Source organism: Larus michahellis, chromosome 2 (assembly GCF_964199755.1).
Source record: "Larus michahellis chromosome 2, bLarMic1.1, whole genome shotgun sequence".
NCBI lineage: Eukaryota > Metazoa > Chordata > Aves > Charadriiformes > Laridae > Larus > Larus michahellis.
In genome coordinates, this window is record NC_133897.1 from 92,445,698 (window position 1) to 92,469,507 (window position 23,810).

General features: G+C 42.1%; 3 protein-coding genes across 16 annotated transcripts in view; 1 reads left to right on the forward strand and 2 right to left on the reverse strand.

Annotated features, from left to right (window-relative positions):
* Window positions 1-1,348, reverse strand: part of MTRR (5-methyltetrahydrofolate-homocysteine methyltransferase reductase) — a 28,707-nt gene extending 27,359 nt beyond the window's left edge. For 3 of the 9 annotated variants that reach the window (XM_074576233.1, XM_074576235.1, XM_074576237.1), the window contains exon 1: window positions 822-959. The gene's annotated coding sequence lies outside the window, so the exon portion shown is untranslated. Of the gene's footprint in view, window positions 1-555; window positions 960-1,189 lie in introns of those variants that run through there. The other 6 variants (XM_074576241.1, XM_074576232.1, XM_074576236.1 and 3 more) reach the window with 6 other exon arrangements.
* Window positions 882-14,395, forward strand: FASTKD3 (FAST kinase domains 3). 6 transcript variants are annotated; one of them, XR_012585658.1, is made up of 8 exons: window positions 882-1,006; window positions 1,577-3,040; window positions 6,272-6,357; window positions 6,943-7,105; window positions 8,237-8,306; window positions 8,997-9,043; window positions 9,604-9,718; window positions 10,487-10,768. XR_012585658.1 is itself a non-coding variant. In XM_074576244.1 (8 exons), the coding sequence occupies exons 2-7, from the start codon at window positions 1,606-1,608 to the stop codon at window positions 10,583-10,585; spliced, it is 1,968 nt and encodes a 655-aa protein (XP_074432345.1). In that variant the 5' UTR covers window positions 882-1,006; window positions 1,577-1,605; the 3' UTR covers window positions 10,586-10,611; window positions 12,857-14,395. The 6 variants fall into 6 exon arrangements, 5 of the variants coding, with proteins under 5 accessions (XP_074432345.1, XP_074432348.1, XP_074432347.1 ...); XM_074576244.1 differs by lacking the exon at window positions 8,997-9,043 and adding an exon at window positions 12,857-14,395 and having other exon boundaries at window positions 10,487-10,611; XM_074576247.1 differs by lacking the exon at window positions 8,997-9,043.
* Window positions 13,279-21,844, reverse strand: CFAP90 (cilia and flagella associated protein 90). Its single transcript, XM_074576249.1, has 3 exons — window positions 21,644-21,844; window positions 17,849-17,965; window positions 13,279-14,172 (listed from the first exon to the last, which is right to left on the reverse strand). Exons 1-3 carry the CDS (start codon window positions 21,842-21,844, stop codon window positions 13,993-13,995), a joined length of 498 nt encoding a protein of 165 aa, XP_074432350.1. The 3' UTR covers window positions 13,279-13,992.
* Between the last annotated feature and the right edge of the window lie 1,966 nt (window positions 21,845-23,810).

Consider the following 23,810-nt stretch of genomic DNA (forward strand, 5'->3'; position numbering starts at 1 on the left):
AAGGACGAAATTCCAAATTATAGCTCATCTGATCAAGTACTCAGAAAAGTCAGAAAACTACCAGTCCACAAAAGGTTAACAGGAAGGCCATTGGCTCTATAGGACAATACACTGCAGGAGCAAACAAGCCATCTGTGAACACCAGCTATAGTTTCACTGAACCAGATGTGCTGGCCCTAGCAATTACATGGCCGTACCGTAAGGCCAGACCTCCTACTTCAAGTACCTGATCTGTCAAAAAAGTCAAACTGCATAGCCACGGACAGGGTAAAAACCCAAGAAACTCCTGCAGGTGCTTTTACATGCTTCTGTGTGGCTTTAAACCGGGTTGTGGGACTGTTGCCTTCAGAGCCATGCCCATTCCCATGCCATTCTTCCAACTGTTACAGGCTTGCTCAGAATCACTTTCAATCCACGACCAAGACATATATAAAAAAAAAACCCGAAACAAAACAAAACAAAACAAAAAAACAAAAAACAAAACGAAAACAGAAAAAACGTCAGTGACAGCAGTGGGACAGTGGCACGTGAAACCTTCCACTGCCCAAGGCTGACCTTCCGCCCAGACCAATTTGGCTGGACCAGTGGACACCCTGCCGGGAAGGAGGAGAGACGGCCCTCAAGAAGGACGGCTGTTTCAGGGTGCCAAAGCCAGGTCCGCAGCGGAGGCTTCAACGCCGCTGCAGCAACCGAAGCCTCCCGGAGCGCCGGGCCGGGCCCCTCGCCTCCCGCGCCGCCTCCCCTCAGAGCACCCACCCGCGGCTGCCCTACGGCCAAGGGGATTACTTGCGCTGAGGGACGCGCTTTCGATCCATACGTACGCGAGGACAAATCCGGCTCCCAAGGCAAAGCCCCTTGGCTCCGCCGCGCCGGACTCAGTTCAGCTCTACCCCGCCCCGGCCCGGCCCGGCGAGGGAAGGCAGCGGCCGCCAGCGGCCGAAGGTGCCCGCCGGGAGAGCGGCGGAAGCTCCCGGCAGCCCCCGCGCTGCCCGTCATGGCGGCGGAGGTGAGGCTACCCCGGCCTTTCACCGGCCGCCTCCAGCGGCGGAGGGAGGGCGGGAGGGGGAGCGGCGCGGGACCGCAGCCCGCGGTAGGCGCTGGGGCGGGAGGGAAGGACGCGCCTTGGCCTGCCCGTGCCTCGCCGCTCTCGGCGGGGGAGGCGTGGGGCCTGCGAGGCGGAGAGGCCTACCTGTGCCGGAGTCGCCCATCGCCCCCCCGGCTGCCAGGTCCCCCCCGGTAACGGCGGTCAGACCCTCTGCCGCCCGGCGCACCCGCCCCGACGGGGTAAAGAGGAAGGCGCCGCCGCGCAGTTCCCGCTTCGGGAAACGTCCCGTCCCCGTGTCCCCCCCCTCCCCGTGGTGTCCTTAGGGAGACGCCGGGCAGGGGCGGGCTGCAGCCTGTCACCCGGGTCCCCCCGCTCCCGGCAGGTTCTGCTTCTTTTTGCATCGCCGGTGGTCGTGGGAGAGGGGCCAGCCCTGTCGTGTCCAGCCCCTAAAAGGTGTTTGTTTTTTTTTGGCTGCGTTTTAATGGCACTCTTTTCCAAACTATACATTTATATGTATTTTTCTTCCTCTAGGTATCTTTTGAGAACCTGCTTGATGCAGTATGGCTTTGATTAGCCGGAAAAGTTTCCAGTTTTATTCATCCAGCGCACCAGCAAGCAGGTCCATTTTGATGACCCTAAGCAAAAGGTTGAGCTTTATCAGCGGGCAGCGAAAGCCCCAAAACTGTAGCTCTGTAGCCATGAGGATGCTCTATTTCAAAGATAAATCTCAGTATATGTATTGTAGGAAAAACCATGTACAGCTGCGGGTACAGTCTCTTTCTGTTAATGAAACTGTGCATCTTTGTGGAGATACTGGGAGCAGTACTAAATCTAATAACATGTGGATGGATGAGCAACTGTTTTTCAAGAAGTTGAACAGCCTTTGTACATCAAAAGAGATTTTTGACTTTCTTAGCTCTCTAGAAGCCATGTCTGATACTATGGCATCAGGAGCCCTGCAGAGGATTTCTGAAGTTGAGGTGGATGACAATGGTCTGAAAAACCCTGAAGGGGTGTTAGAGAATGAAGTTTTCAGGGCATTATGCTTTCAATTTGAATTTGAATCCTCAAAACTGTCAAACACTGGGCTGCTGAATGCATTGCAAGCTTTGATAAAACTACGTATAGATCCCCAGAGTACGCTGATGGCAAGCTTGCTTTCAGAGGGTAAGGAACGGCTTGGTAAAGGACAGTTGACTGTTAAAAATCTGTGTGCTCTTGGAGAGAGTTTGCTTGAGTTGGAAGGCCCAAGTTGTGCAACACTGGGAGAAATTGTGAACCACATGCAAGAAAAAGACATTGAGAAGTGGAGTCCTAGGGAAACGGTGATGGTTTATAAGATGCTGCAGGTGACTGTCAGGGAAGGGGAACAATACCAAGACTTGCTAAACAGACTGAACAGTGTCACTTTAAACATAGTTTCCCAGCTAAGCCCAAAGTTCACAAGCATAATACTGAATTCACTGGTTGTTCTTCACCAGACTCAAGCAGTTCCCTTAATCACAGCACTGTGTAAACATTCTGTGAAGCATATTCCATATTTCACAGGTGATGAACTGGTAAATGTACTGGAAGCCTTCCTATACTTTGGACATCGTGAAGAAATTTTTACAGAGGCACTGGAAACACATATTCCCAAGTCCATCTTTACCATGCATCCTCAAACAGTCAGCAAAGTCATGCAGTATTGCTGCCAAAAGATGATCCTTTCTAAGCCCATCTTTGATGCAGCAGCAGAAAATTTCATTTCTGATGCTGACAGATTTACCACCGACCAGATTGCTGGGTACATTATACCATTTGGGACTCTTAACTATCTGCCTACAAGTGCTTCTTCCTTGTTTAGGAAGCTTGAAACCATATTGCATGCTCGTTTTAGTCACTTTCAGCCTCGCACCTTGCTGAAACTGCTGCACTCGTGTGTCCTTATTCAACGTTATCCAGTAAATTTTCTGCCAAAAATATTTAGTCCCTATTTCCTGCAACAGCTTCAAGGTAAGGAGCAGCGTTTCTCTTGTGATGTTCCACATTTCTTTTAATTACATGGCATATCTCTTGTCAAGCACCCATTTCTTTCCACTTTTCATCTGTCACATCAACAATGACCTGATTAAGGTGACTGGAGAATAGTGATAAGGAGGCCAAAGACAGGTGCTTCCTTGTCACAGTTGCAGTTGTCTTTCAGTTTATATCATTTCGAGGAGTTTGAAAATTGCACTGTACAATCTTAAACAGAGATTTGAGTTCCCTTAAAAATTTTATTTCAGTTAATCCTTTTGTTTTTCTGAAAAATACTGATCTGTTTTTCCCCATGCTTGTCCTTTGTCTCATACAGGTTTTAGACGCTAAGTTATTCTGTGGAGGAAATGTATTACTTTTAACTCTGGCTGTTTTAAACTTATTTTGCCTTTGCCATAACTGATGTGAATAGTCACAATGAAGTGAGACTATGTTACTCTGAGACTAGTAACACTAGGAAGGCTAGTGAGACCAGTTATTATGGAACTAACAAGACTGAGACCAAAAGTGGTAGATTTTGTAATGACAATGATACTTGGAACGATGCATGACTGACATAGAATAGAGTTTAGTGATTCTGGGTTCATTTTTCTCTAAATTGTTTCATTGTAATGACCCTGGATAGCGAGTCCTGAGACTTGACTGAGACCGAATAAACTGGGTGTAGCCCCCCATTTGCTTTGCAGCTTTGGGCAAGTCTCTTCACTTTTCTTTATCTTTTTCTTCCCCCACAACTGTTTGCCGTGCTTACTTGGATCTCATACTCCTTAGGGTTGGGACTGGCTCTTAGGTGTTTTACTCAGGCCTAGCCAAAGGGAGGACGCATTTCAAAAACAATAGAAATACTAATAGTATTGATTGTGAAAATAATTACCTTCTCTTCTGGACTGCTGGTTAGAGTTAAGATTTTGCTGACAGTCTTTTTAAGGTTAAGTCTTCTGTGACTTTGCATAATCCTTGTTTCTGGATATTTTCCTAAGCATCAAAACCACTCTCTTCCTGAGGCTCAAAGGGCAAGGTACATGATTGCAGTTGTCAGAAAACCTGTTTGTAGCCTTTAAAATTGGGACTAAATTATAATATGCAAGAAAAGTTACAATAAGTGTTCCACAGCTTACTTATCATTGTGTTACTAGCAAGGTCACCTATTACTGCAGAAATAATGCGTTGCTGTATTTTAAAAATTTGTCTAAAATTCCTTATAAACTTTGGTTAATACAAATTCTAGAGACGAGTGAGGTGAAGTTGAGCATTGAGACAAAAAGAATTTTAATTACTATTATTGATAAGAACATGTTACAATTATATACACAGCATTTCTAAATCTCAGGCAGTAAAAAATGTGTTTTTCAAGTACTGTTTTACCTTATGATTCAAATAATGTCCACTGCATGTACGTGATTCTAGTGCTTTACTCCTTACCTTCTGCCAGCCTGCATCGTGTCCAGCTTTTCAGGTGGGGGTAAGGTAGAACTGGGTACGGACTCCCACTGTCATCTCTACTCTTTTGCTCTTTCAGGATAAAGATTATTGTGTTATGTTCATGCTTCCAAACTGGTTGTGTTTCTCTTTCATATTGTATTATGATCAGCTTGTGAAGGCTGAAAAGGGTAAATGGATAAAGCTGAAAAAATTAATTTGCAGTGCATAATTGTTGGCTTAATTAAAATAGAAGTGAGATTTGAACCAGTAAAACGTTAACAGCGTCATAAATGTGAACAGTTAAGGCTAGGCTGGTATGGCTTTTTTAATTATCTAGGTAAAAATGGAAATTGAATTCCAAGGCTCACATATGTTTTAACAAGGCATAAAGATTGTTGCTTCGTCGTGGTTGTTAAATCTACAATCTGATATGGTTATGTGATGCTTCTTCCCATTGGCATCCTGTGTACTGACTGGACTCCTCTGGGGGAGGCTTGCTGTGCCCGTCTGTGTTCTGTGCCCTGAGCTCTGCTCCTTTCTACCTCTGAGCAAGCGCTACAGCCCCAGACTTGCCTCTGTGTCTTACCATACTGAGGAAAACATAACGAAATTTAAAAATCTACCCCATGGTTTATCCCGTCTTGCTTAGGAGATCTCAGAGCCTGTTCACCTGCTGCGTCTAAGACTGTCTTGTCTGCAAGGCCTGCCTTCACCGATTTTTTTATTTTTCTCCAGTCTAGTAAGCCTCTAGAACATCCCCCATGTGATTGCCTGTCCTTGGTTCTAATTGCTGCATGATCCAACGCTTTTGGACGGAAACATATTATGAACAACACAGTTCATAAAAGCTGTAGATTTTTGGTAATTCTGTATTAGATAGGAAAGCATTTTTAGCGGCATTATAGGGATATGTAAGCTACAACAGAAAGATGAGTGACTTCTCAAGATCTCAGATAAAATTGCTTTGTTAATAAAGCTCTATATAAGGTCAAGTTTTCAAAGTCATTAGAAACTTTGGTCACTCAGTTTTCAGCTGTTCAACATGAAATACCTTAAGGGGTTGATTTTTAGGAAGCAGACGTTCCTCATGTCCTAAAAAACAGAATGTCTTTTAAAGTTCTCAAGCTGATACTTAGAAAATGAGAGACCTCATAGCACCAGTTACTTTGAATAAGTTCTTTTAAATCAAAAAAGATATTCCACCACAGTGGTCAAAGTTCAGAACAGGAATTTGAGAAGATGACCTGCAGGATTAACATCTTGTACCACATCCAGTTTTTACCGTTCTGTAATAATACTTTGCACATAACATGAAAGATGCTTCAAGTATACACTTGTAGAAAAACCTCCAGAAATTATTCAGTATTATCCACTACTTTCAGATTAAAAAAAAAGCCAGCTGAGCAAAACAATGAGATCGTGGAATTATAACCTGGGGAGAAGGGGTTGTAGGAAGAAGGAAATGGGATATTTCTCCAAGACCTCAACTCACGCCTGTTCCTCCATATAGAATGTCCTACATCTCTCAGATTTTTTTATTTTTTTTTTGTGGAAGAATATCATAGTCTTAACTAAGATCTTGCTAGTTGTACATTTCTGTAAATCATTTCCTCATTTTTCTAACCACGTAATTTCACAACTGATCTTTCTGTTCATTCAAACAATGATCAAGAGTGATAAGGATCAAGTAGCTTCTCTGCATGTTTTTCCTAACTTCTGCATGATGGTTTGTGTAAAGATACTTTGTTGAAAGTCCACCTGAAAGCCTGAATATTGTTGTTTCAGCTCAGCCACCTGGTTTGGACAGAATTGTTACCTCCCAGCTAACCCAGCTTTTTCTGACTGTTACCCTTGAGTGCCCGTTTTATGAGGTATGGTACATACGAAATCAGAACTGATGTTAACAAGAGGTGATAAGGTTGCTAGGGCCCTGTTGATAGTTGAGGATTGTCTTCTCCATAAAAACATCGGAATTGGCCAAAACAGCTTTTTTTTTCCCCTTGATGAAAATACAAAGCATTTCTACCTGTTTGATTGACTTGATATATTTGTATGTTTGATGGAACTGACTAGCTCTAAGTTAAAGTGGTTTTTGTGTATTTCCGAGTACTTTTCCAACAACTATTGCTTTTTTATGTTTGGCTTATGAAGTCTTGGAGCACAAAAGAGATCAGGCACTTAGATGTTAGCCTGACTGAAGAGGAACAGAAGCAGTTGTGCATTTCTCATGAACAATATGTTCAGCATGATAGCGTGGAAGCTTGCTGAGAATGTTCTGGTGGTTCTTTTGGGGTCTTTTTTTAAGTTTCCAGCAGATCACACCTCAGACTGTGAGTCCCTCAATAGACATGACTTTGAAATGCACAGAATACATTTTGCTACATTAATATCAGGTAATTACAAAAATCTTATTTTCCTTTTTCTTTTGTTTGATTTGGTTTTCTGTCATTATGTAGGGTCCCAAACTCCTTCCAAAGTATCAAGTAAAAGCCTTTCTCATGCCTCCCAGTTCTCTGGATGTTCACCTCCTCAAAAGGGTGAAGACTGGATTACTTTATTTACTGAAAAAAAGGATATATTTTGCATCAGAGGTATCAACACCATATTTCTATACAGTTGGTAAGTAACATTTCTTGAAATTAATACTAAAATGTGTGCTTATGCTGTCAAAACTTTAGGCTCAGTTATTTTCTAGAAATAAAAATTACTGATTTTTTTCCCTTTGCGGGCATTCTGAATTGTGCAAATACAGAAAAAGTAAACTGGAATACAGAACTCCATAGAGGATCTGAAATGAGGAAACGTCATGGGAACTTGAAGGAAATGCATTTTCAAAGTCCAAAACAAGAACAGGAAGAGAAAAGAACTGCAATGTTACTTGGAATTTGCACAGCCAGTCTGCAGTAAAAATAGCTGCTAACTCCTGTATTCTGTATTTTTACTATTGTCTCCTTTTTAGTTATCCTGTAATCAAATTGTATAATGTAAAGCAAAATGAGGCAATGCCACTTGCCTGGTCTCTCTGCTTTGGGGGTGAGTAGAGAGAGGGAGAACTGGAAGGTTGTCAGCCCTCTGCCCTGCTCAGCTGGGCTCCTCTCCCCTTAGCAAGAACTGTTGGCTACATACAGTCAGTGGGGGGTTTTTCTGGATTGAAAGAGAGGAGTGAGCAAAACAGAGTGTTTCATTCACCAGGAAAAGAAACTGAGAGAAGGTGATGAGGAAAGATGATGAAGAAAGATGTGTGCCCAGGAGGGGTCGATGATAAATAAAGTGTTGAGGGAAGGGTCTCTTGGACCCCATGGACATCAAAGGGATAAAAAAAAAAAATATCAAGAGGAAGGGATGATTCTAGAATTATTCTGCATGTCAGCTTCCACATGGGGTTAAAGTTGGCAGGGTTTAGGTCCGGGGCGGGGGGGTAAGAAAGAGAGTGTCTCCCCAAAGCCCTCAACATTCCAGAGGCCCTAGCCAGCCCAGAAAAGTGCCATTTAAGGACATTGTGGTTTTTAGTGGACTTGGAATACTACTTTGCTTTTAGTGTTACGAAAGGCTGACGCGTTACTAATTATCAGTCATTTGTGTTAAATAGTTTATACACATCTTTTGCAAGCCTCTCTGATTCAGAAAAAAGTACTGCAATATTATTTTAGTTACTATAAAAGAATGAACTGCAAGAGGGTGAGAATTACAACAAACGGTTTGTTAATACAAAGTGAGTTTTAATGTCACTTCTCTTTTAATATCTACTAGATATTGAGATTAAATTAGATGAAGAAGGTTTTGTATTGCCTGCTGCCCAATGTGAAGAGGTACACAGACGGTAAGAGAATAAAAGACGCCACTGGTAAAATGTTAACATTGACAAAGAGCATCCAGGGTGAAACCCTGGCAAAATTTAAGCTAATTGGAGTTTTGCCATTGACCTCAACAAAGCGAAGGTTTCACATTGAAACCACTGGCAAAAGGACAAAGTTGGCAAAATTAATGATCTGTACTTTTTCCTCGTTGTTTTGCCTCCTGACTATACAGTGTTAGACAATTAGTCTCTTTACCCAGTGACAGTCAGGATCAAAGTGATACTGATTTGCCTTATAGTGATGTAGTTTGATCTTCAGTAATTAATTTTCAAATTAAAACCAAATTAATTCCAATTGAGTGTGTCCACATGGATTTAGCACAGTTTAAGCCAGTTTGAGTTCACAAATTTACTTCTGTAAAGAATCCTGTCTAATGAGGATATTTGCTACAGATGCTGTTTTTATTGAACAATGCATAGATGTTTATGAAATATGTTAAACAAGGATTATTTTGAGAAACATTTGATACAAAGTTAAGCAACCTGCCTGTGTGCTATTTGCAACTGCACTTCTGTGGATAAAGCAAAAGTCTTTAAAAGTTTATGTTGTCTCCAGATTAACCTTCACAAGACTCAGAGTAATACAGGTTCTTTCAAAAATCCAATCCTTTAATATTTAAGAATGGGCTTTGATTATTTTTTTTTAAATTACAGCTTTCACGTGTAAATAAAGGTCACAATATACTTAACATACTGAAAATGTAAGTCATTTTTTTTACAGTGGATATACAAATCTTTCTTTAAGTTGATGTGATATTTATCACTAAGTAGAAAAAATATAATCTGGATGCTGCTAACCATATATACAGGTTTAACCTAAACAGATTTAGCTTAAACTTAAACTGTAACAGGTTTAACAGGTACACTAGTAAGTTGAGTAAATTTAGCTGCTGAACCGTTTTCAAGCCGAGAGAAGTGTTTTGTATGTCTTTCCTTCTAGAATAATTCAAACAGCTTACCAACAGTAGCATGAAAAATATCAGGCTTTTATTAACTTGTATAGTAGTTTTTGTTCGGAGCATATAAATAGGCTTTTCATGTTAGTTTCACTAAGCTTCAGGTTTTCCCCCTCCCACCAGTAAGCTGAGTGATTTAAATTGACTGAACTAGGTAACTTCCATCCTACAACATCTAATTCTAGGAGGTATTAGGAAGTAAGAGGGGAGTTACTGTCTCATGCTTCTTAGGAACTGCAGTAGTTGTGGTGACTAAAGTAAAGGATTTATTATTTTTTTTATGCTACTCTTGTGCTTGATTTCAGAGTTGCCCTCTGTGTTGATGGTCAAAATAGATTTTGCATTAACAGCCACAATCTGTTGGGAGAAGAAGCTATTAAACAGAGACATCTTCAATTACTTGGTTATGAAGTTGTGCAGGTAAGTCCAAAGACAGAGTTTTGCTTTTTCTCTGGCTAACAAAACAAGTGAAAAATTATCATATTATAACGCTTAAAACTGTAGATGCAATTATTTCCCAAGGCAGATGTAGTCTTGTCATTTCTACATTATGTTCGCTCTGCCTAGCTTTTGCCTTTTTAAGGGTGGTAGAGAAATTCCTTTATCTTCCTTGCATCAATTAGTGTATTCTGCCTGTGTTTTCTGCCAAATAGGGGCTGCTTGAAAGAGTACTTCTCTGCAGTGATTAAGGTTCAAATGTTGACCAAGAGTTCAGTAGAATTGGGATTTTTAATTAAATACTTTTTTAAAAAGATCTGAATTTGGAGTTTAAAAAGAAGAGTTAGAAAACAAAAAGGAACTGCTTTGTATTGTAAATATGTTCACAACAGAGTGTATCCTTTATTTTGCCTGTTGTTTTAATAGGGGTATTTTTATCTTTAAGCATATTTTGGGCCAAAACAGTTAATTTTAGATTTTTGAGATTTTCTTTTCCATTTGTAATCACTTATCACATAAGCCTAAGTCGGTTATATTTAACTTAGTTCAACCTGTAATGGATATCATTGTTTGGTTTACAATAATCTCTGTTCAGGTGATTTACAGATCAATAATATGCTTAAGATTAAATTTTAATTTTAAAAAACACAAATCCTTGGTGTGTAATTTTACATCTGCTTAATGAACATCAGTCCTACCCAGCTGTTTATTAAAAGGTATTTCCAGCAATCATTTTTGTTTCTTTTCCAGATTCCGTTTTTTGAGATAGAGAGTCTACAAAATTGCAGAAAAATGGCAGAATATCTACACAAAAAAATCTTTCCTCATACATATGGACTTGGCTGCTGACGCGGGAGAATAATACTAAATCACAGGTTGACCTCCTGTACTATAAAGTGTAAATATTGTATGTGGAAGAATAATTCTGTTTTCTAAATAACTCCACCTAAGATGATTTAAGCTTCTGAATGTGACACCTTCCAATATTTGGAACAATTGTAAAGAGTAATAAAGAGCAACATATTTTCTTAAGTTTTATGTCAATGTTTATTACAAGTTAACAAATATAAGCGCCAGTCAGTTCTGCGTTTCCTTTGGATTTTCACTGGTTCTAACTCACAACTGCAAATGGACAGATGTGACTACTCAAGGATACTGGCTGGTGTTGAATATACAGAAAATGCCACGTTACCTAGCAATCAGGGCTTTTCTTGACAGTATAAAAAGAAATTGTGCGATATACTCATAGCTGTTTGTGTGATTTCCCAAGTGTTTCATAAAACTAAAATTTGCAGTAGTTGCACAAATAGCATTCGCTTATTTCTCAAAGAGATGCAGAGTGCTGTTCACTAAGTAGCAATGCCTTACAAAATATTAGAGAGTTTTTATTAGAAAGATTCACTTTACTTTGTAAAAGAACAGCTGCCACAGGGTAGTGGACTTGCACAGCTATCTCTGTGGGGGCCACCCCATGTTCTGGATATGTATTATTTGTAATATTGTCTTTGGTGGCAGTTTTATCTAAACTGACTAAATGGGGTCGTGTATGCGCTCTGGAGTTCCTTCAGTTTCCAGCCTGCCATTCTGGCCTAAATACTTATTACACTCTGAAGGTCTGAAACAGAACTATGTCCTACACAGTCCTTTTTTTATGCTTTTTTTATGCATGAGTATCGGTTCCACCCTTCTGCCATAATTTAGAACTGGAACCAGTAACCACTTCAGCCATAACAAGCGTGCCCTAACTCAAGTCAACATGTTGCTTTACAGATGGATGAAGGGAAAGTAACATCACCTTAGTTCTGATCAAATAACTGCTGCATGGAACACATTTTCAGGTTAGCGTGTGCATCCTGTCCTGTATGGAATTATTATTTATGAGTAGCAAAGCAGAATTTGCAGCATCATCTGGTTTGATTTTAACTATTATGATTTCATACAAAAAAGGTGAAACTTTTACATCCCTAAAGTTCTGTGCATTTCACCAGTAGATACAGAACGTGGCCATTTTTTCCTTCCAAGGCTACTGTTAGTAATTTGTGAGTTGTGGGTATCTCAACCCAACAATTCCTGGAGATTTTTGGATGCAAAATCCAGATCCAAAATATAATTTACATTGTGTCATGCTGGCGTTCTGTTCATGTTAATTAGTTGCAAGTATAAAATCCTTACTCAATGTAGTATGTCAGCACTGACAGGTGAGGGGGCACCAAGAGGTAATGAGATACTTTCCGACAGTGTACTAGAAGCTTACAGCACATCACTAACCTAACAGTTGTCATCCTACCAAAAGAGAAATTGAAGGAAAATGACTAAAATGTGTCTGCAGACATCCATAAGGAACTTCTCCCTAATACAGAAGAAATTGTAACTAACTGAGCACTGGAGGGAGAAATCAACCCCTCAGAACTGAATGAGAAACAAGTAGGAGGAGGAATAGCCTGTAGAAAGCCTTCCAAACTGAGGAGGGATGAGAAGGGGCTGAAAAAGAGAAGGGGGTGATGCAAGCAAAGAAATGAGAGAGGGAAACTGATACTGGTGTCAATGACTTGTGCCTTTCTCCACGGTGGAAGTGAGCTGGTGATGCTTATTTCTCACACAGGCCAGAAGGTGGTGGTGTTCCCAAACAGATTTGATTTCCCGTAGTTTTTCAAACACAGATGGTCTGTAAATATAGTAAGACTACTTAAAAGAAGTAATTTGTACTGGCTGTCCCAAGCTAAAAATAACCTGTCTAGAATATGGCCATATTCTGTCTAATTCTTAACTGGTATACATTTGATACTAAGTTTTGAAAAAAGCATTCTGATATTGTTAGAAAACTTTTCCTTCTCACTTTTTTCTTACTGTGATTCCTTTCATTTATGCTGCTGGATTTGTTTAACGAAGTATTTATTGTTGAAAAGGAATGTAGCAGTTACTGCTCTCTTGTCCCTAGCCCATTGACTATAGAGGAACTTGCAGGTCATAAATAATGACTAAGTAACAAACACCTCGGAATGCGCTGCTCTGTGTGCTCTGTTTCTCACATCATGCCAAACGAGTGCTATCGATTGCCTAATTTACTATTTATCCATGCTCCAGATTAAGAAGTTCTTTTTTTTCATTATTTTTCACTAGGAAACTCACTGTGTTCGCAAATGAGACAGGTTTCCTATGTGTAAGTACCTGACAGAACTCCAGTGTCAGTCAAAGCTGTGGACTTCCAGTCCTTGTTCTGCTATTATCAGTCCCGCTGTGGTCCCCCTCTGAACAATGCTGCCTCAGCTTTAAATAACAGCAGGATCGATGGCTCTCGAGAACCAAACTGATGCATATCCTGCAGGAGGTATTCCTTTTCCTGAAATTACCTTAAAACTTTAGTACTGGATTCAGCGAGAATACAAGGCATTAAATGTTTAACCATGTTTAGACGTTTACTCTAAACATGCTTTTTAAATGGCTACTGCTCAAATCCTTGTGGTTTTTTCCATCCTTTCTACCAAACTATTTAGTGCTTATTCTGCTAGTGTTACTTTTTTCTTCTTCTTTTTTTCAGCTTTGGTTACAGAACCAGAGATGTTTTTTCTTGTGACACTCTTGAACAGATCAGTCCCTCAGACGCTATTTGTATCGTGAAAGCCAGCAAAATGGATGTCTGAAACCAGTTAAGCTGAGATTTTGTCTGTTGAAATGCTGAGTGCTCAGAACTTCCCGTTAACTTGACTTTCATTTGAAGTCTACTGAAACTGCTAAGCACTTCTCTGAGTCGGCTCATTTCTTTACTTGCTCATTTATGGGTAAGGCCATCCCATTTTGGAAAATCTGGGATGAATCCCCGTTTCAGCTGTTGTGCAAATAAAATGACACCTTGCAATTCTGTAGCAACACTGTACGAACTAAGAAGTCGGTGACCACTGATAACCTTGAGGAGCAAGCTTGCTTAAACGTTAAGTCTGCGAATAGTTATGCAGAAGCGCTGCCTAAAATTGCAGAGAGACAGCTGTTGACCCAACAGGTCTCGCTTCCAGTGTTGCTGCTTAAAATCATAGAATGATTGATGCTGCTTTTCATGAGATTTTTGTGAGACTGTAAGGAGAAGACATGCATTTGAATTAGCACGAGGAAAAGTACAGCTGCTATTTCATGCTATTTTTAATCCAAATCATTCTCATTAACTAAAATGTAGAGGAAACGGAAAAAGCACCATATTGCTTTTTGATGTGAGGTGGTTTTTTCCTACATAAATGTTGCTGGCAATGACAGATACAAGAGATTTAACGTGGATCCAGGCTTGGAGAAGGTTCTTCCAATAAGCAGGTGATGCCATTTTTCCTGTAGAATTCTGCCTGCAGAATATTAACCCTTGCGTGCTCTCTGATTGGTTGCTCTATGGGCTTATTTATGCGTCTCCCATACTCTGAAGATGACAAAACAGCGACGGGTCTTGCCATTTCCTGTGAAAATATAAAAGTCTCCCTGTAAGAAAATCACAGAGTGAATACTTGGCAGTTATCTATTGCTAAATGTGCTGTAGCCAGGGGCAAAATAACAGCAGAACTGTACAGCATCTGCTATATGGATGTATATTTATTTAGCAGTGATCTGCACTCTTACTGTTCCAACCCTGACCTAGTTTTTTATGTATATTAATAAACCGTGAATGTATCACTACATGACAAGATACGGAGCTGTGCCGTGAGTTACTGTGGACTGATAATTTTTTACACACACACACATGCACATACACGCATGCATGCCCCTCCCCACACAGAGGGGATTACCATGGCATTACTGGCAAACTAAACGCTATTTTACTGGAAAGTGGCACGGATTTTATTTTCATTCTTATTTTTCTTGTGCACTGGCTTGCATGATTCATTTGAAAAACAGGAGAAATTTAATTTTTGTCCCCTGTTACAGGAACACCTACCCTGCTTGCACAATTCAGTGAAAGCACCGCATGAAAAAAATCAAAGCCTAAAGAAAAACCTGAGCAACCACTAGTCCATGCAAGCTTTCCCTAAAGGACATAAAGTATGTGCTACTATATTTTTGCACACTGAAAGGTTTTACTAAAAATGCTCGTAGCTGTAAGATTACAGAAGTAACTGCTCTGCACTGATGGGAAGTGGACTCGATGGAAAATAACCTGACAAAGAAAAGATTATTTTAAGCTCGTTCTTAGTAAACTGCACTTTACGTGACTGTGCAATCACTATTTGCAATCTGCAGTTCCTTCCTGTGCTACAGCAACGGGGAGCTCTGGAGTCAGAAGGGAAAGACAGGATTTGTTTGTTTTTCTTTCCCTAGCCAAAGGTCTCAGATTTATCAGGCTGCTTGTATGCTTACGCACTGGCCAGCACAGTAAGCCTTGGTCCCCAATGTGTTTACCTAGTCTTATGATATAATACCTACAAGCAAAATTAAAATGTGGATGCCACATCACAGTTTAGGTGCAAACAAATTACTTCTTTGCTACAACAGACACAAGTCTCTGCCGTATCAGCGCTTATGATAGAACCCGTGAAGCACACGAGCCCCTGCATTTCCTGTGAGGATGCAGGTGGGAGCACAGATCTGAGGGGTCCCATAGCAGAGCAGTCACCTGTAAGACATTTCCACGCTTGTGGACAGAGCTAGACCTGAGATTCTTGGGAAGAGGCCGTAAACTCTTTTTTTCAAAAAAAAAAAACCCACCCCAAAACTAAACCAACCAAACAAAAAACCCCAAAAAAACTCCAACAGAAAAGCCCATTCCAAAACAACCATTCATCCCTGAATTCTTCCCCTACCCTTCCTGCCTATCTTGCTCCACTCCATTAAAAACTATTCAGTACACCAGCTTTTAACCCCAGCAGAACAAAAATCAAGTCAAGAAGAGTGGCAGGCAAAAAATAAGACCATTTCTTCCAGCTGTGAACAAATGTTGAAAAGGAGAAATGACTGAATCTTTGTACCATCAAGAAAGACTTTGCTAGCGATACAAGGTTTACAGTGCCAACAACAGGCAGCAGTATGTAATTCCAATATTTTGTGTTCCCTTTAAATAAATAAGATTCAGTTTTCAGCATCCTTGGTAGCACAGCACTGACTGTGCACAGTGGCATTTCATCTTCGCGGGTTCGGCATTCAGCAGATTTCAGATTTTCCAACAGTTGGCTGAGAAGCATCCTGCTACATGCCTTCACAGCGTGTAATTCTAGCACCGTTAACGCTTGAAATCAGCAATGGCAGCCTTGTGCAAACACTCCACTGCAGTCAACTGTGCTGCGTGCAGCTAAACCAAGTATCTGTGACTGTACTCTTGGATACCCTGGGTGCACCTGCAGGAAATGAAGGGCTTACATCTAGTGGTTTGGTTTTTTTCCACCTCAAGGAAAGGCGCATACTGTAGTGGATTCAGCCTGTCTCCTTTCAGTGTTGTACTAGAAAGATGTCAATTGTTGGCCTTTTTATGTTTTATAATATAGTTATTATTATATAAAGTCTGTGAGGGCCACTGAGGTAATTAAAGAGCAGGAGCTGAGTATGTGACCTGCACTTAGTTATGGGTAAGGCCAGTGTTGGGTGTCATCACGTGCAGGAGGATCATGTTGTAACATTCAACAGCTGTGGGTTTGATATGCTTCCTTGCTAATTAAAGGGCTGGATTAAGGGACACCTGTTCAGGCAGAGTCCCTTGTGTGTGCTGTCCAGCAGAGCTGGTATGAATTCTGGCCCATACGCATTTGCTTTAGGAAGCAAACTGATACGAAGGTGGGTTTTGTTGATACTGAAAGGACACAAGAACTCAGTAAAAAACCTTAACTCTGTATTGATAAACTGTTTCTACACAGATTTCCCATCTGGAGGTTGGGCTTGGCATTGTGGGAGGGAGGTTGGCTTTGTTTTGTTTAGATAAAAAGGCTCATTTTTAATTGGAGTAGTCATTTACATGGCTTTTGGCCTCAGGCAGATTTGCAGTTGAATTACTAGGATGAGCAGTTAAGGGGCACTCCACATATTCCTTTGAGAGCACCTAATACTCCCTGCTCTGCCTTATAGAGCTGACAGGCATTACGGCTAAGCAGTGACCTGTCTGGCACATATAGCTGCTAGTAAGACAAATCACAAGCAGTGGCCTTTGTCATAAAATAGCAGCAGTTTTATTACACAGCGATTACAGTAATTTTAACTTTTGTCTCTCTTTTCCATCTTCCATCTCTATCATATATAATCACCAATACAGGCAGCCATTCCTAGCCTACCCATCTCTTTACATGCCATGAACCCATTGGAATTTTGAGGCCATGAACACACAGAGGTTGCACTTCATTTGGTTTTTGACAGGCATAAATGTAAGTGCATATATATATATACACACACACACATACAGGCTTGTGTATGTATGTGTATTATTCAGATGCTGCATGGAAAAATATGTATTTCTATATTTCTGTATATATATTATAGTATTTCTGTTTTCAAGGCAGATGTTTAAAAACACGTCTGCATGCTTCCTTAGCTATCAGGCTGCACACCAAACTCAGATTCTGCTGGCCTTGAATGCTTTGCCCAGCGTTTTCCAGGTACGTCCGTGGTCTTCTGATTGACCCCTCCTTTGCACAAGCTCCCTATAAATTTCCTTCCTGCAGGGCAATCTGGTGTAAGTTTGTGTAAAAAACTCACCAGCTTCAGAGACTTGGGCTTTCTCAGAAATGATGTCAGAGGGCAGTGGTTGAGTTGGGGTCCCTGAATCCAGTCTTCTCAAGGAGACGAGTTTTCAAGCATCACAGAAACAGCTGTGGGACCACCTGAACTGCAACTCTCGAGGGGCACAGATGGTTCAGAAGTCACTCTCAGTGACCCTGAAGGTCTGTAACATGAGGGTTTGCCTTGCTGTGTGTATCTTTCCCCATGCTTTAACTTGCATACGGCTTGTCACCTGGAAATCTACAGGATGCCAAAGAGCAGGAGCTAACTCAGGTGTCTTCACTGGCTAATGCCTTTTCCTAAACCTCCAGGTTGAGGTCAACGATGTCTTCCTTCCGATTCCTTTGATACCATATAGGCTGCATTATAAAGGGTAAAACAATGCCTACAGTCTCCACCCATGTCAAAAAGTATAAAATACCTTAAAAAAAGGGTTACCTCCTCATTAATGTGAAGACCACGACTCTTTGCATGTTCTCTGTCACATCGGTGAAGTTTTTTGTTGTAACCCTCTGGTCTATTAAAAATGGAATCATAAGTGGAAACATCTCCTGTCTTGAGAAAAGGGGGAAAAATGGCTAATTTGCAGTATTGCTTAACTTTACAGGTTACAGAATACATATAGTTGAGTCAATACTTAAGTCAATACTTAATAATTAATAACAGTGTACATATAGCACTAGATGAATGGCAACTGTAATATTACTGAGCTACCATTAGCAACTTTGGGTCACTCCTTTGGAATAGTCTGCAATAAAAACATCTAATGACGTGTGGTATCTTTTACAATCTGTTCAGCTCTGAAATTTCCCTTGTAGCGATCTACCTCAATTTTTCCCTGTAATCTGCTGTAACTTTTGGAAATTTAACTTCTTTATTTGTTTATTTTACTCTTCTGAACTTCATATTGTCCTTCTTAAGTTCATAAATTTGTGAAATGATCTGGCACTGTAACGTAAAAGGAAAGCAGGCAGTTTCAGAATTCATTTGGAATGAAAAAGACAAATGTATCCTGCAGTGGAATCACCATTTAACTTCTGATTAAAGCAGAATTGAGAACAGTTCAGAAACACGCCACAGTGGTAATCCTGTGATCCAGTAGTATGCATATATGTCACGTATGAACATACAGCACACCCCAAGCCAGAATATTATTGTATTTATGGTACCTGTCAACATAGTTGCATCCAAATAAGCAACATTAAAGATGTGATCTGCTAACAAACGCATTTGTGAAATCCAGTCAAGAAGTTCTCGTCAATGGAATCAAAGGAATTTAAAAAACAAAAAAAAAACATTTTCAAAGAAAGAAAAGCAAAATCTTTGTTGAAATATGCTGTCAGTTCTTAATGAACTTCATTAAAAGGTCCTTATTCTGGTAAACATGTCAATCGATCACTGGTTTTATGCATGGCTGACTACAAATTTGAAAAATTGTGCATTTTGTTGGACGACTTTTTTATCTCTAATTTTACAGTGTACCCAAGTTAGCCTTTGAAAAACTTTTGTATTTAGAGTCTTACAATTTACAATGCTATCCTCCAAAAATAGTCAAGTCAGGGCAGGCCAAGAAGGCTATAATGGTTCCATTAAAACTAAACCATAGGTAAGAGCGCTAGTGAGGCATAACTGTAATCACAGGCTTCATCTGGAAGTGTATCTCCATTACTTGGTTCTGCCAAGAGGAGAGGCGGTTTGATATTTAACCTATCCATCCCTTCATTTCTCAGAAACCATCAAGCCTAACAGAATTTCAGGCACGTTGAAGAGCATCCTGCATCTGATTTGTCACCTCCATCATCATCATCATCATTATTATTATTATTATTATTATTATTATTATTATTATTTTCTGTGCCTCCTTCCTTCTCCTTTCCTCCCCATGCTTTCAGTTTCATTCAAAATTGTAGAGAGCATCTAATTTGTGTTCACCACCAGGAATGTTATTTGTTCCTTTGTTTTTATTCACATGACATTATTCGTTCATTCGTCCATCCATACCTGTGTCAGAGCACATAATTCATTCTTTCTGGAACTCGCAGATAGGTAGCCAGCCTGTTACGTTAAAAACTAGCCCTGTCCCAGATGATCTGTTTAAGATCTGCCAGGTGTGCAGAGGCAACACTTCTGTGCTCAATATATTGATAATTTTTTGTTCTTGTTCCTCTTTGGTATTAAATGATGACTTAGTTGGCCTAGGTGGTGGTGGTGGGGAACTGTTTCTTAAATCCATCAGAGCAAGGGAATCATGCAGAGCAGACAATAAATTTGCACTCAGGGTGGGCATCCTCTGTGTATAGCTACTAAAGCTAAGCACTTTGAAAACATTAATTAATATTCCAGACACACATAAAATAGATAATAGTTTTCTCCACGTCACAGAAGAGGAAACACCACACAAACTGGCTATAGTAACTTATGTAAAGCAATCAAGGGAGCAACCGTCAGCCAAGGGATTAAAAGGCAGGAATTTCTGGTTTTTGGCCATGTACTGAGCATATCTTCCTCTGTTTCTCTCCCCTTCAGTCTCTGACACGCAGTTGGTTTTAGGTATTTAAGCTGCAAAAAGGAATGAAATTCCCCTTCCTGTACAGACAAAAGATTTCAAATGATATAATTCCTTAATTGCACAGAAGAATGGGTTGAATCTGTTTCCTCCCTTGCGGCCAAGGCCTGTGCTGTGAAGAAACCTATTAAACAGCTGTTATCATTTTTTGTTTCCATGCCACTGGAGCAGCATTTTTCACAAACCAGGTCATCGAGAGTGTGAAAGCAGACTTTATATTGTAAGCAAAAGCTCTACCATATGGCTGCTAATTCCATGCAGATTGGGTAGACTGGGAGCTCCACCAGCCCCAAGCGCACCACACCACGCCAGCCCTCTGACCTGCCCTAGCCTTACTCTTGTTCTGCTCTCCCTACCATGTTTTGTTAAGCATGGCACCATCTGTGCCCGCTCACCTTTGGCTCAGAGCACCTTCCCAAGGTAAGGCTGAAATCAACACAAAAGAGCCTGAAATTACGAATCGACCTGTCTTTTAGCAGAGCCACCCAGTCAATGGTGGAAATCTGGTTTTGCTGTTCCTTTAATGCCCAGCGCAGTGCTGTGGTCTGCACCCTGCCCGCATCCCAGGGCCACACAACCTGCAGACTCTCTCAGGTTGCCAGTTGTCCCTGCCCAGTGCTCTGCATATTCAGCAGCCGGTGACTTGGGTGGGGAGGGGATTCATGGGGTGTATTTATTATTACAAATAAATAAATAAATGTTGCCATAATATTGCTATATTACATTGATATAATAGACATTTCAGAAATTTTTAATGGTTTTTATTTTTTTTCTGAGGGGGAAGCTGTTAACTTCAATGGCTCATGACTTTTGAGAGAGAGAAAGGTTTGCTACCCAGGAAGTACAGCCCAGCTGAGGCTGAAGGTGTAAGATTGTTTTCATTTCTGATTTTAAATATAAGGACTGAGAGAATGAGGAAAAAGGGTGATACAATGCAGCAGAGAGTGAGAGGTAAGGCTCCCTGCTAGTCTACTTGAGTTACTACATGTTGTCAGTGTAACACCTTCAGAAGCATCCGGTTACCAAGGCCTATATTGATGTGATTGAGTAGCGCTCGTGATTTTGTTTATTAAAGCTGAGCATATGGAAAAATTGCACGATGAACGCTGAAAACCTTTTCCCTTGACTGAAAATGCAGCAGTTTCTTATTAAAGAGTTCCTGAGAGTGTGTGTTACCAGAAAAAACACAGGTGCCGCATCCACCCCTAGTGACAGATGATGCCTTTCCTACTGTTACCCCCAAAGACGTCTCGCATTTTGGTGATACTACATGGCTGGCTGGTCCTTAATCCTTGGTGAACCATGTCTCTGCCTTCTCTTGCCATCCAGTGATGGCATCCGCCCTCAGTTTCCATCCACAAGTAGCAAACACCTGTTACACTTTGCAAAGGCCTCTGAAGCGAAAACCTGCTATTCAGGCATTAGATAGCCTGGCTGACATGCGGCATTTCCACTGGTTTTGAAATATTAGCGTGATTTTTTAAGACACCCGCCTGACCAGGTCCCTCTCGATGAGGTCTGAGCGCTCGCATCGTGGGGCACAATGTCCTGACGCTGTACAGAAACCCGGGGGGGAAGGCTTTTCCCTCCAGCCCCGCCGGGCCCTGCGAGGCCCCCCGGCTCTCCCCCGCCTCCCCCCGGCTCGCTCCCTTCCCTCCCTCCGTCACCTTGGCCACCCGGTGGAAATAGCTGAGCTCCGGAGGCCCTTCCCGTCTGGCGGGGATGTGGCTGAAGACGGAGACGGTGGAGAGGGGAGGCCGCCGCCTCCTTCCCGCCGCGCCACCGAGTGCCTCCTCTGCCCCTCCCCACCCTCCAGCCTCCGGGGCTCCCGGGGCGGCCGGCAGCGCCGGCGGGGCGGGGGAAGCCATGCTGCCGGGCGGCCGCCGTTACCCGGCAACGCTCGGCCGTCAGCGAAGGCAGGGCCCGGGCGGCGGGGCCGGGGCGGGCCGGGAGTCCCAGACACCGGGCCGAGACCCCTCCCCGGAGTCTGAGGCAGCCTGACAGGAACTGTCACCCGGGGCGCGGCTGGGCCCTGGTGGTCGCGGCCACCGGGCGGGGGAGGGCGGAACTGTGGGCGTTTACACCGAACAGCGTTAATTAAACAATGGGACAAGAAGGTGACCATGAGGCAGAAATGTGCCCTTGTGACCAAGAAGGCCAGTGGTCTCCTGGGGTGCATTAAAAAGACTGTGGCCAGTAGATAGAGGGAGGTCATCCCTTCACCTGTACTCTGCCCTGGTGAGGCCACATCTGGAGTACTGTGTCCAGTTCTGGGCTCCCTGGTTCATGAGGGACGGGGAATTGCTGGAGAGAGTCCAGCGGAGGGCTACAAAGATGATCAATGGGCTGGAGCACCTCTCTTATGAGGAAAGGCTGAGAGACTTGGGTCTGTTCAGCCTGGAGAAGACTGAGAGGGGACCTCATCAATGCTTATCAATATCTAAAGGGCGGGTGTCAAGAAGATGGGTCCAGACTCTTCTCAGTGGTGCCCAGTGACAGGACAAGGGGCAACAGGCACAAACTGGAACACAGGAAATTCCATCTCAACATGAGGCAAATCTTCTTTACTTTGAGGGTGGCAGAGCACTGGCACAGGCTGCCCAGAGAGGTGGCGGAATCTCCTTCTCTGGAGACATTCAAAACCTGCCTGGACGCATTCCCGTGCAACCTGCTCTGGGTGAACCTGCCTTGGCAGGGGCGTTGGACTAGATAATCTCTAGAGGTTCCTTCCAACCCCCACCATTCTGTGATTCTGTAAACCTGTAAGTGTGGAGTGGCAGACATCCAGGTGTGATGAGTTTTTGGGCCCAGGTTTGAGCAGTGGCCTCAGGGCCGTCGCAGTGGGCAGCCTGACCTGCCGTCTGGCCTGGGGCTCCAGCTACCTCACGGCTGGCTGCCCGATCCTTGGAAGCTGGGGAAGAAGGTTAAAGCAAAGCCTGACAGAAAGAGACTGACTTTTTTCCATGGCTGTTTGTGCTAATCCAGAAATCCCCCTTTACGCGGAGAGGTTGAATAAAACCACACCAAAACGTGGAGTTCCCACCAGGGTGAGGATCCCGAGTCTCAGGGAACATGGAGTTTCTTCATCCTGTGCCTCCTCGGGCACAGGTTTTACCAGGATGCTCAGCCATTTCAGGCAACGCAGATGGAAATCTGTCTCACACGTGAACACTCATGCTGGGGGCACTGAAAGTGAGTGTCTCCCTGGTGCAAATCTTTAACAACAGATTAACTCTAAAACTGCTCTACCCTGGTGTCACCTGGGTCCTGGTTTTGATATTCACCTCACGGTTATCCAGCTTTAATACATACACGTAACTACGCTTACTGTGCTGCATGGGGATCTGCGATGAGCTTGGTTTGTTTTACCTTTCTTTTCTGCAACCGCAGTTGTAGAACTAATGTGCCATAGGTACAGCATTACTATTGTTATTGCTACTACTATCTTTTGGTGAGCACTTTGACAACAGCAGTCTTCCAGCCATCTTATTTTTACTGAATATCCAAGATTTATTTAAAAAAAAACAAAACCCAAACAAAGACCAAAAGACACAAACCCAACATTCAGGGTACCAGAGATCTTTGCAACCAATTCTTTTGGGCATCGTGGACCCAGGCAATAATTCAGGTCTACTGTAAAAGTAGGCGTAAAAGTGCCATCCCTACTACATAGCTGCCACTCTCCCATCACTAACACACTGAATAATGTAGCCTCTTGCTTCTGTGCAAGTGCAGTGTGGAGGTATTTATACTCTACAGTCCTGGGTGGGTGTTTTTTTAAATTGTTCGTGACAATTCCCATCTGCTTTATCTAATAATGTCCCTCTACCAATT

Coding starts and splice junctions, on each gene's coding strand:
- CFAP90 (XM_074576249.1), bottom strand. CDS start 21,844: ATGGCTTCCCCCGCCCCGCCGGCGCTGCCGGCCGCCCCGGGAGCCCCG. Junction 17,966..21,643: donor ATTTCCACCGGGTGGCCAAG/GTGACGGAGGGA, acceptor CCTTTTCTCAAG/ACAGGAGATGTTTCCACTTA. Junction 14,173..17,848: donor GTCTTCACATTAATGAGGAG/GTAACCCTTTTT, acceptor ATATTTTCACAG/GAAATGGCAAGACCCGTCGC.
- FASTKD3 (XM_074576244.1), top strand. CDS start 1,606: ATGGCTTTGATTAGCCGGAAAAGTTTCCAGTTTTATTCATCCAGCGCA. Junction 3,041..6,271: donor TTTCCTGCAACAGCTTCAAG/GTAAGGAGCAGC, acceptor TTGTTGTTTCAG/CTCAGCCACCTGGTTTGGAC. Junction 9,719..10,486: donor TTGGTTATGAAGTTGTGCAG/GTAAGTCCAAAG, acceptor TTTCTTTTCCAG/ATTCCGTTTTTTGAGATAGA.